The 11,595-nt window shown below is 33.3% G+C and overlaps 1 protein-coding gene across 1 annotated transcript; it reads left to right on the top strand.

Annotated features, from left to right (window-relative positions):
* Positions 1–473: 473 nt before the first annotated feature.
* On the top strand, positions 474–11,248 carry ccdc15 (coiled-coil domain containing 15). Its single transcript, XM_082169314.1, has 10 exons — positions 474–967; positions 1,751–1,900; positions 2,903–3,085; positions 3,467–3,583; positions 3,672–3,848; positions 5,026–5,130; positions 5,868–5,971; positions 7,186–7,380; positions 8,669–8,817; positions 10,929–11,248. The coding sequence occupies exons 1-10, from the start codon at positions 764–766 to the stop codon at positions 11,048–11,050; spliced, it is 1,506 nt and encodes a 501-aa protein (XP_082025440.1). The 5' UTR covers positions 474–763; the 3' UTR covers positions 11,051–11,248.
* The last annotated feature ends 347 nt before the right edge of the window (positions 11,249–11,595 follow it).

Raw genomic sequence — 11,595 nt, 5'->3', positions numbered from 1 at the left:
CCTAAGTAGGACACATGACAACAGTGGCTATTTAAAATGATACAATTACCATTTTTTTTCTCGTATGCGCATTAAAAAAATAAAACGTTTTCAGTTTGAGGTTGTAAATAAATAAATAACGTTACATAGTCTACATGCATACATACATACATACATATTCTGTTTTAAATTGCTACACAATATGCATTAGATTTACAATAACAAAAATCAGGGCTATGCAATTTTGTGTAAAACCTACTATATTTAATTTTAGTCGCTGCAAATTCTGTTAGATCTAGAAAAAAGTAGTATCAGAGAATGTAGACGGGCTCTGGTAGTATCATATACGTGGAACTAAAACAAGTAGGTAGTCTGTTTCCCATCGAACGTACATTTCAGGAACACATCGGGCGTGACCAAATCGCTACAGCTTTTGAACGGCTTTACTTTCGACAAATAAAATCATATCTTTACAAAACTGTGGCCAATAGCATCATAAATGGGCGTGTCTAAAGCGGTTGTGATTCTGTTAGCGTCATTGACAACGGAGTTTTAATTCTGTCAGTTAACATTAACTGTTACAGGAATTGAAATATTAACGCTATTTGCATGAGGACGGTAACAACATTATGAATCGCTGTCCTTTAAAAAGACTCCAGTAAAGAAGCTCGAAGGAGGATCAATGTTGTGTTTGCTAATAAGGTCGGAACATCCGACTCCCGAAAATCCATAACTTACATGCTAGTTATACCCATTCATATTTACCAGAAGAAGTTATACGAAAATGAATCAAGCAAGAACAGCTAACGTTATAGAAAGAGTTTGCTCTTCGGTAACGCAAAAGAATGTATTTAAAGAAAATAAAAGGATAACCTCTGGAAACAGAAGAAAGACTAAAGGTGTGAGAGTGTTGGCCGAGAGGAACCTGGCTGTGGCGCCTGTGGGTGTTTGGGTGGAGAGTGGAGATGAGTGTCAGGAACATCCCGCGGTAAGAGCTTACACTGATCTGAGAGCTGTAGAGATTTAGTTAAAAACTGGATTCATTGACGGACACTTTGCACTAATACGATACACGTTGGTGTCGCGCTTAGTATAGTCTGTCCCACATTCTTTACTGACCTGGAAAACGTGTCAAGAAACACTCCCACATTTTTTTTCCTTTAATTTATTTGGAAAATAAATAACAGTAACTAATTACAAACCAAAATCTAGGCCCAAACTAGCTGCCACTGAGTTACATCTAAATTCTGGCTACAAACCCCTGTAACTTTCCATATTACCAGGGTTATTATATAATAATAATAATTGTATTATATTATATAACTAAGCTAATTGCCAAGGAAGCATTTCGAATTTTCGTTTAGTTAAAAGTAAATTCCTAAAATAACTAAAACTGAAACAAAAAATTATAAAACTCTATAGACTTTTCTTAAAACGCCAAAAAACACAACAAAGTTACTAAAACTAATATTAAAATGTAAAATTATACATTTCATATATATCATATATATATATATTGTGATTTTTAATAAATAATATATTATTTATTATTTTAAGCTGTTTTTAGACACATTCCAAATTTTCATAAAAGGGTTGCAAAACTTGCAAACACCAAATAAATGGGATCATGAAATCCTCAAATGACCTCTTGAGGTTAAAGAAGAAGAAAATAAAATAAAAAAATACTTTAGGGCCCTATTTTGTACCTTATTTGTGGAAAGTGTCAACTAGCCAGTCATGTAACGTAAATCTCACCCTGTGTGTGGGGCAGGTCCGGGCTTTGCTTACGGAAGAGCTTCTGGAGGAGACCCGACGAGAGAAAGAGGAGAGTCTGCGCCGGTTTCAGGATGCAGTTCGTAAACGTGTTTCACAGCAGGTCCATCTGCGCAAACAACAGCAGCTACTGAAATCATATGAGACGGTAAGAAATGTCTGTTAATGAGCAACAAAGGATTGCACTTTTTTCCCTGAGTAGGGCACAATTTGTCCATTGACTATTTTATAAGCAATAAAGGCACAAATCATGTGTTCTTTGGAAATAGACTTATTGCATAAACTTAACACTTTAGTTAAAAAATGTAGAGTAATTTGTAATGTTTGTTTCAGAGGTCTCTTATGCTCACTTAAGCTGCATTTATTCTATTAAACAAACAGTAAAAACATTAATATTGTGAAATATTTTTGCTAGTCTTCAAAAATAGAATTTTCTATTTTCTATTTTAAAATATAATTTATTCCTGTGATTGCAAAGCTGAATTTTTAACAGCATCATTACTCCAGTCTTCAGTGTCACGCGATCCTTCATAAATCATTATAATATGCTGTTTGATGCTTGTTGATGATTTGATAAAATTGATTTAATTAAAACATATTTTTGTACAATTGAATGCATATTATTTTAGTATTTATATACTGTTATATTATTTATTAATATGTACATTTTCAGTTTTCAGTTTTCATTTTCATTTTAGTTGATGATGTAATTTTGTTGCGCTTTTGTCATTTTATTTACAATATTTTTTATGCTTATTTCAGTTTTAGTTTGACTAAATTTATTACTTCAACTTCAGTACTTTTTTTCCCCCAGTAAGTTGCCAAGACAACCAGTTTTGCATCTAATATTAATATTCTATTTCAGCTTTATTTTTATTTTTCGAAAACAATTTCTAATAATTTTAGTTGAGTTTACGTTATAAAAAATATATATAATCTTACTGACCCCAACATTTCGAACAATAGTAAACATGGCATAAAAAAGTAGCTAGTTTTAAACGCATCAAATATTTGTGAAAAGTGCCTTTTGTATTTTATTGTCACCAACAACCATAAGTTTCCTGTGTGGAAAGTCATGACACCTTATTCTAACAAATGCTCAAATAGTCATTTGTGTGAACTTTTCTTCTTTTTTTCTTTTTTTTTTCAGGTTGAATGTGAGGAGAAAGTATTGCAACAAACCAGCAAAGCAGCCCATCGCCTTACACCTCAAACCAATGTATTCCCTTCCTGGACACATGGGCAGCGAGTTATCTGCAGTCCCAGCTCTCGCTTGGTCAGTGCTCAGGGGACAGAGGCCATTTCTTCCAGTCAGCACACACATCATGTACAGGTATTTACAGGCAGAACCTGATTTCACCAAGTGCAACATCTTTGTTGATCCTGGAGCAACATTCCAATTAACCAATCAGATTTGAGGGACAAGTTTAGGCTTACAACCAGGGTTAAGTGCTTCCACATAATTTCCTTCGGATTTTAGGTAGAATTTATGAGTAGGGGTAGGGATAGGGTAAGGACTAAATTTTCAGACTGGAATGTTGTTCCATGCTCAACAAAATAAGTCGATCCAGGAACTTGTCTAACTTTGCAAAATCAGAATGTGCGTATTTCACAGAGCATGATTCTTTTGCATCTATCTGGATCATTTTGCTTGCATGTTTTTGTCAGAATCTACATGTACATGTAAGGGAGTGTTTCTGGACACTTTTTCCAGGTCAGTAAAGTCAGGAAGCAGGTGAGACACAGACTAGCTGCTCGTCAAGTAGTGCAAGATGGAGATGAACTATCACAGCTACCTGGTGGGAGATGGAAAATATCCCCAGCTAGAAATGTGAGTCATGCATGATGCATTTGGGTCATTTCTGAGACCTGACCGTTCAGTGTTGTAGTATTAATATCTTCACATTTGTTATATACAGAAACCTGAATCACATACTTTGAGTGATCAGAAGGATTATACTGAAGGTTCAAATGATGGAGGAGAGGAAAACGAGCAGGATGTTGACTCGGAGGATGAGATGCTGTTGGGGCAACATGATCAACCTCTTCATTTGCATCGCCACAGAAGCAAGGCTGTAACTTTTCAGAAAGATATGGTGAGAAGATCTTGTTTGGCCTTAAATGTAGTCCCAGATGGCACACCCACGTTAATAGACATACCGTGTAAAAAAAAAAAATCCTGCTTATCAGTCTGCTGGAAAGCAAGGCTTTGCTTACAAATGTCTGTGCTGCTATATGTGCTTATGGCTTCTGAGGAAAAAACTGTATTTTTCAAAGTTTGTGAGGTTTGTGGCATAGGATCTTAGGAAGACATGGAGAGTAAACAAGGTATCCTTGAGAACAACATTACATCCTGCTTTGTTTGTGCACTATGTTGATTAAATAAGTGTTAAATGGTTAAAAGTATTTTTTTATTATTATTTTTTTTTTAACACACACGTCTTCAGTGTTATCTATATCACAGGTTTTAGATGCTACAGACCCCCCAAGTATGATCAGGGACCTCCATGCTAAAATTTAAAAGGCAGTGATATGTATTCATGTATAAAGACCCAATTTATACTGTGAAAAATGTATATTATAAATTAAAATATAATTGTAAAATACTGAGTTTCTGTTACGCTACATTATCAAGTCTTTTTCTTCTCACTAAAGTATTGTAGTCTTAGGGGGCTGTCAACGTAAGATACTAATAAAATACATTTAACATATTTTTTTAACATTCATATTCTCCAGATTTGATAATATTACTATTTCATTTAGCTTCTAATTATCATTGTGATCATTTTATTCTATTAACAACACAGGTTTTAACACGAAGAAAAACATAAAATGTCCATATAGCTTTGTGGGGAAAAAGTTAACAAAAAGTAATTGACTTTAATCAATGACAATATAAAAGCAAATTATTTAGTTTTCTGGTCTTTGTAATATCACACATAGTATTCTTCTCACATAGTATGAATGTGTTTTAATACATGAGAATATATAGCTGCTTTATGTTTTAGACAAAACACTTGCATCTTGGAATCAGCTACCAGAATCAGATTGTAATATAATTTTTTTAAAGTTTCACCTTTCCTTAAACATCATATAAAAACTGGTTGGTATTTCTTACATGTACCTGAGATTGCCCCTTTCTGTTTTTAAGTGGACGCTTTAGAATACTTTCTGAATCTGTACTGTTCAAGCTGTTCTACACCAAATGGCCTTTTATTACATTTTCAACACAATAGGTTATCATTTCATGTATATATTTTGATGTCTCTTTAGGTCTATGAGCCATTTCCCACGACTTCCTGCACAGGCTTCACTACTGACTACAGAGCTTCCCGAGTGCTTTGGCCTCATGAGAATCAGGAGGAGCTGAAGAGGCAGGTGAGGAATCACACTTTATTTTGAATAAAGTCTCCTCTTTAGGCTCTTTTTATTAGGGAAATCTATGTAGATTTTTATAAACATAGCAATGAAACTGAATGTCTGATTGTAAGCATATTACACTGAAAAATATAGATAATTCAAATGTACACTACAGTTCAAAAGTGTGTCAGTAAATCTTTTTAATGTTTTTGAAAGAAGTCTATTATGCAGACTAAGGCTGCATTTATTTGTTCAAAAATACAGTAAATAACTTATCAAATATTATTACAATTTAAATTAACTTTTTTATTTTAATATATTTTAAAATATAATTTATTCCAGTGATGTCAAAGCTAGATTTTTATCAGCCATTACTCCAGTCTTTAGGGTCACTTGATCCTTCAGAAATCATTATAATATGCTGATTTGCTGCCCAAGAAACGTTTCTTATGATTATCAGTGTTGAAAACAGTTGCATACAGATTTGTTTCAGGATTCTCTAATGAATAGAAAGATTAACATTAACATTTATTTATAATTTATTAACATTTATAAATTATATTGAATATTGAATAAATGTCTTTAATGTCACTTTTCATCAATTGAATGTATCCTTGTTGAATAAATGTAATATTTCTTTAAAAACAAATACCAACTCTAACTGTAGTGTATTTAGCATTTAGTCTTGATTTAGGTGGAGTCTGTTTTTACCAAAAAAATAAATTGTCTTCAAAGTGCTAACTGTATTGTTTCAGAGGCAGTCTCAGTTCCTCATGTATCGACGTCACTTCATGGATACTGAGCGAGAGCAAGTGAAGGAGCACCAAAGGCACAGGAAACATCTGAAGAGAACTGCAAGGTCGAACCTCACCACATGTTCACAAGTCTTTTTTCTACAACAGCGCTACATGTTCATAAATTCTACTGCTACTGAAAATAATGTCTATTTTCATTCCTTTCCGCGTGATGGTTGCTCACTTCTCTTTTGGTTTCTGTAAGAAAAAATGATGATCTCGATTAAGCAGTTTATTGCAGTATAGCAGTGACAAAGTACACGAAGCACCTTGGGTTAAACGGAGTCAGAATGAACCCTGAACAATACCGGCTCAAACATTTTATACTGTTTCTACACTAGTCCTCCCTTGCATCATGTAAACAAGGTTTCGTTTTAAATGTAAATTAAGTGATAACCCTCCGTACCCACATCACAGATGTTGGTAAAGGTCTGATCACTAAAGGGGTCGTGTGATAGGATTATACTCAGAAAGACATTTGTCTTTATGATTGGTAATCACGGTCACTTTGTCACAAGATTAATTCTGGATGTCCTGCTGCCGCTTCCATGCAATAACTGATTAAATATTATTCCGGTGGTACTATTCTCATATTAGTAGACCAGAGCAAACTGTCTCTATGATAACAAAGCCATTTTGGGGACGAGTTCTTTCTAACATGTATTTTGGAGAGTAATCTGGGATGAGGCAGACTATAATTTCTTACATATCTCTCCTATAGTCAGGCTACGGGAAATAGTTTACATGACTGATTAGTTCATCTAAAATAGTAATAAAATACTGAATTTAAAATAAGACTGGGCAGGGTTGCCATGTCTTTGTGACAAAGACCAATGTAAAAAAGACATGACTTAATATTCTAAAAGATCACTCCCATAACAAATTTAGAGATTTTAAAGTTTCTAGTAACCATTATGCTGTTTCCTTTTGATTCCCAGAAAAAACATATACATTGTCAAAATGTAGGTTTTCTATTAATGATATAGAATTAAGGTAAAAGTAAATAGATTCTAACAAAATGTATATGTATGTGCACATATGAAAATAGTATCATTTAAAAATGATTTTTAGATGTAATTTTTTATTACAATTAATACAATAAAAAAAATCATTTTAGAAACCTGTCCCTACGCTTTACTGCATGTCTTTTGCACCATTGAAGCAAGTAACCACACATAATTTTCTTTTCATTAAGTTGTCCAAGAACACAAAAGACTTCATGTTGCGCTCTGTATTGTACTTTCTTTTATAAACCCAGAGAACTCTGTGCTGTGTGTAGGATTAAGAATGAAAAAGAACAACTCAGGAAAGCTGAAGAGAAGAAGATGGAAAGGCAGCGACAGCTGGAGGAAGAAAGAAAAGACATGGCTGAGAGGGAGTATTTGATTTTGGAGCGATTGAGGCTTGATGAGGAGGAGGCAGCAGAGAAGGTAGAGAGACGAGAAAGAACAAAATGGATCAAAGAAAGCAAACGGTACATACTGCCAATAAATGTATGACTATGTTCATTATTACCATAAAAACACTACTGTTCAAAAGTTTGGGGTCAGTAAGATTTTTTATTGTTTTTTGAAAAAAGTCTTATGCTCACCAAGGCTTCATTTATTTAATCAAACAATACAGTAAAATTCATAATATTGTGAAATAATATTCATTTAATATAACTGCTTTCTCTTTTAATATATTTTAAAATGAAATGTAATCCTCTTTTGGCAAATCAGAATTTTTAGCAGCCATAATTCCAGTCTTCAGTGTCACATGATCCTTCAGAAATCATGTAAATATGCTGATTTGCTGGTCAAGCAACATTAGCTATGTTTCCATGCAAAGCTGTGAATTTAACTTATACGCAAAATTGGAATATCGCATAAAACATTTGCGATATAAAGCAGTGTCTCCATGCCATGTTTTCAAGAGAACAAAATTGCCACTTCCTGGGAAATTGACTCAAAATATCTGTAATAAAAATGGAAATGACTGCAACTGGATTTTTTTCCCCTTCATCATAAATCACTTACTCTTCAGATTGTGCAGATGAATTGCAATAAATGCTGTCATTCATCTTGCATGTTTGGAAGTTTGAACGCAATCATGTGATTATGGTCATTATGCCAAATCATTTTGATGACAGACTTTTGTTCAGGCATTTTAAAACAACATTTGAGATGCTGTTCAAGGTAACTGATCCGTTGTTTAGTCCAGTTATCCAATCACATCCTCTGTTTAGGCAAAGTCACATGAGTTTTGTTTGTTTTTGTTATTTATTCTGTAAATGAGTTTCCATCATAGTTCATGCGCATGTCTTCATGACTCAATTAAGCACATACATTTTTTATGCACATTTTTAGAATTGATGTGCATCTTAGCATTTCCATCTGGTGTTTATTTTTTATGTAATATCCCAAAATTGGCATAAACATAGGTGGTTGAAAACGAAACAAAAAAAATGTCAGGATTCTCTGATGAATAGAAAGTTCAAAAGAATAGTTTTTATTTTAAATAGAAATCTTTTGTAACATTATAAATGTCTTTACTGTAACTTTTGATCAATTTAATGCATCATTGTTGAATAAAAGTACTTTCTTTAAAAAAAAAAAAACGTTAAAAAAATGTAATGACCCAAACCATCATAAATGCTAGGATTCCATAAAAACCATAACCATAAACAAACCGTAAATGCACCATAACATCTATTGTTTCACATTCAGTGTGTTGTAATAACATGTAAAGAGCTGTCATGGCATGTGATGATTCTGTGACAGGTACATTGAGGCAATGCAGGCTCTGCTGAAGGAGAAACTGGAGAAGGACAAAGTAGAGCTGCCTCCTCTGTGTTCCTGTGGAGACACTTTCTGGGACAGCCATCCTGATACCTGCGCCAACAACTGTATCTTCTACAACAATCCAAAAGGTAAACTGCTCACTCTGTATCCGGTTCATTTTATATTTTAGAATAAGTATAGAACATCTCACTGCTCCTTAAATGAAAATAATTTGGATGTCCTATGACACTGTGTATTGAATTTTTGCACAAGTGACAAACATGTTGTTGGTTGCTTGGTTCCTATATCTGTGGTGTTGTGTGAGATAGCGCCCCACCCACAGTGAAACATAATTCGTCCAAAATCCTGCTTCCTCATAACTGTAGAACGAAATTCAGGAGTGTTCTGATTGGTTGTGATTGTGTTGCTGGAAAGGAAACCTCACATCGTGCCTGGTTAGAAAATGGTTTTACTCACAGTATCGTGACTTGACGGACGGTGCATGTGGCCCCTCTGTCACAACTGACATCTTTTGTTTTTCCACTTTCCATGACTGTCAGAACTGTAGATAATTTTACCAGACAGTGTGAAGTTTAATCATGGATTTAGTTAATCATAGGAACAGCCTTATATAACTAGATGAAAACAAGTTTTAAATACCCTTATGAAAAAGAAGTACACTTTGGCATACTTTTTTAAAAGGGTACTTACGGTTATATAACTAAATGGAATGTATAATTTATATTTAAATTAAATTAAATGTACTTATGAGTGCTTTTTTGACCCACTTAAGTTACTTTAGGTACATCTACGTAATCTCATAATTTTTTCTATTGTCTTTGAAATATGGTTAAAGTGTACTGCCAAATATAATGACAAGCATTTATGGTAAACTTGTACTTTAATGACATTTTAATTTAAACTTATATGTCATGTATTTAAATACATTTGTAATGATGAAGTTGCAATTTAGTACATATTACAGTTTTTTTTAAATTGCTTACACACTAAAAGTGGTACTTGAGGCCCACTCTGTGAAATCATTCAATTAGCTAATCTTCACACAAAAAAACTGCAAGCGCATTATCTGCTTTACACTCAGTTGTTATCTGTAAAGCAAACCTTTTGCAAAATGCTAAACACGGTTCTCTACATTAGACACATCAATATACACACGCTGTTCAAAAACTAACAGCTCTTGTGTTTAATTTAGAAAACACTGCCATTTAACACTCATTTACCGATTACCTACACCCAGTGATCATGTATGAAAACACTTATATATAATTTGTTCACTCTGAAATCAAAACTCATTGTTTTGAGAAAGAAGTAATGTATTTTCCCCTTGTATTTCTGTTTATAGTGTAAATATATATATATATATATATATATATATATATATATTAAAGTGTAGAGATTTGATCACTCAAAACTCAATGTTTTCAGAAACAAATACATTTTTAATCCTTGAATATCAGTTTATTTTGTAAATATATACTGAATATGCTTGTAAATCAAGTCACCTTTATTTCTATAGTTCTTTATACTTACAGATTATTTCAAAGCAGCTTCACAATAGTAGCAAATTCAACTTCTGCTGTAAAGCAGCTTTAACGAGCCAATAGTGTCATTATTCTGTTCAAGTCACTTTAGTGTTAATTCAGTTCAGTTCAATAACTAGAGTTTATCAATGCATGTTGTATATACAGTGTATTTGTGCACATACATACATGACAAACTCCTGTACACTCCACTGCACACTGATCAAGCAAAAACACAGTTCTGTTTTACATTTTTCACATCCGTGTGTAGTTTGGCATGTATATGGCTAGTTACTTGATGGTTTGTGTGTAGAGTTACTTCGCAAAAACACCATATTTAGAAGAGTTAAAATAGTTTTGGAGTTTCGAGAAATGAAGCCATAGTTTCAGAAAATGTATTTAAGCAATTTTAACTTTAAATGTAATGTCAAATAAAGTCCTTTACATGTGCTTTAGTAAGTCAGCACATGAAAATAAGTGTACTTCTTAAAAGCGTGATTAAAAATGGTTAAAACATGATTTAATTTACTTTTATTTAATTTACTTTAAAAAGTTTAATTTTACTTTATTAAATAAACTATAAACCTGGCTTTGTATATTAAGAATATTGTTGGCTTCTTGACGAATTGCTTTGTTCCTCATTTGTAAGTCTCTTTGGATAAAAGCATCTGCTAAATGCATAAATGTGATGTTATCTTTTTTCTTTCTTTTTTTTGCAGCATATTCTCAGGCTCTGCAGTCTGTCTTGCTTAGCTGTGATCTGAAGGAAGGTTCAGGTCTTGGACAGTATTTGTCCACCTGGAAGGCATCCTCTATGGATGTCCATTCTCAAAGCAAGTGATTGTATTCCATCTTAAGAGTCATTATTGAACGTGTTTTAAGATTGGACAGCCTGAAGTGTTTTGTTGTATTTACTTAATGAGTACTTGGTGTGATATTTTTTTATTGTACTCATGGATGGTTTTAAATAAACTGACATACCTCAATGTGACCAATATTTGTACTGTTTTAATAAACCTTAATGAACTGAGAAATTAAATTCTTTGATCATTTATTGTGTCACAGGTTGGTTTAGAGCACCTAAATGCAGTGCTTGAATTGAAGCCCTCCATAAGGCATTAGGGACCCCCCATACAAAGTAAAAAATTGTCTGAGGGGTTCTGCCATATATTTTTCTTTTAGTAGGGATGAAGACAAATTTGATTAAATTCATGCAGTTAATTATTTATAATCATTCACGTGACTGAAGTCTGTTTCATGTCTCTTTAAAATGTAAACACCCCTACATCTTAGACTGCTAAGGGCACATTATGCCCCAGTGAAGCTAACTTTAGTGAAAAAATGGAGAATAATAAACCTCACTTGGAGTCAGAAAGACTTTTCTCT

This window comes from Leuciscus leuciscus, assembly GCF_965113295.1.
Source record: "Leuciscus leuciscus genome assembly, chromosome: 5".
In the NCBI taxonomy this organism is placed as follows: Eukaryota; Metazoa; Chordata; class Actinopteri; order Cypriniformes; family Leuciscidae; genus Leuciscus; species Leuciscus leuciscus.
The sequence above is the reverse complement of the archived record's forward strand: the minus strand, read 5'-3'. Positions and strand labels throughout refer to the sequence as shown.

What these genes read in the sequence shown, in the direction of transcription:
- ccdc15 (XM_082169314.1), top strand. Translation starts at nt 764, where the DNA reads ATGAATCAAGCAAGAACAGCTAACGTTATAGAAAGAGTTTGCTCTTCG. An exon ending in AGTGTCAGGAACATCCCGCG is followed by an intron (nt 968 to 1,750) that starts GTAAGAGCTTAC and finishes TGTGTGGGGCAG; the next exon opens with GTCCGGGCTTTGCTTACGGA. An exon ending in CTTCTACAACAATCCAAAAG is followed by an intron (nt 8,818 to 10,928) that starts GTAAACTGCTCA and finishes TTTTTTTTGCAG; the next exon opens with CATATTCTCAGGCTCTGCAG.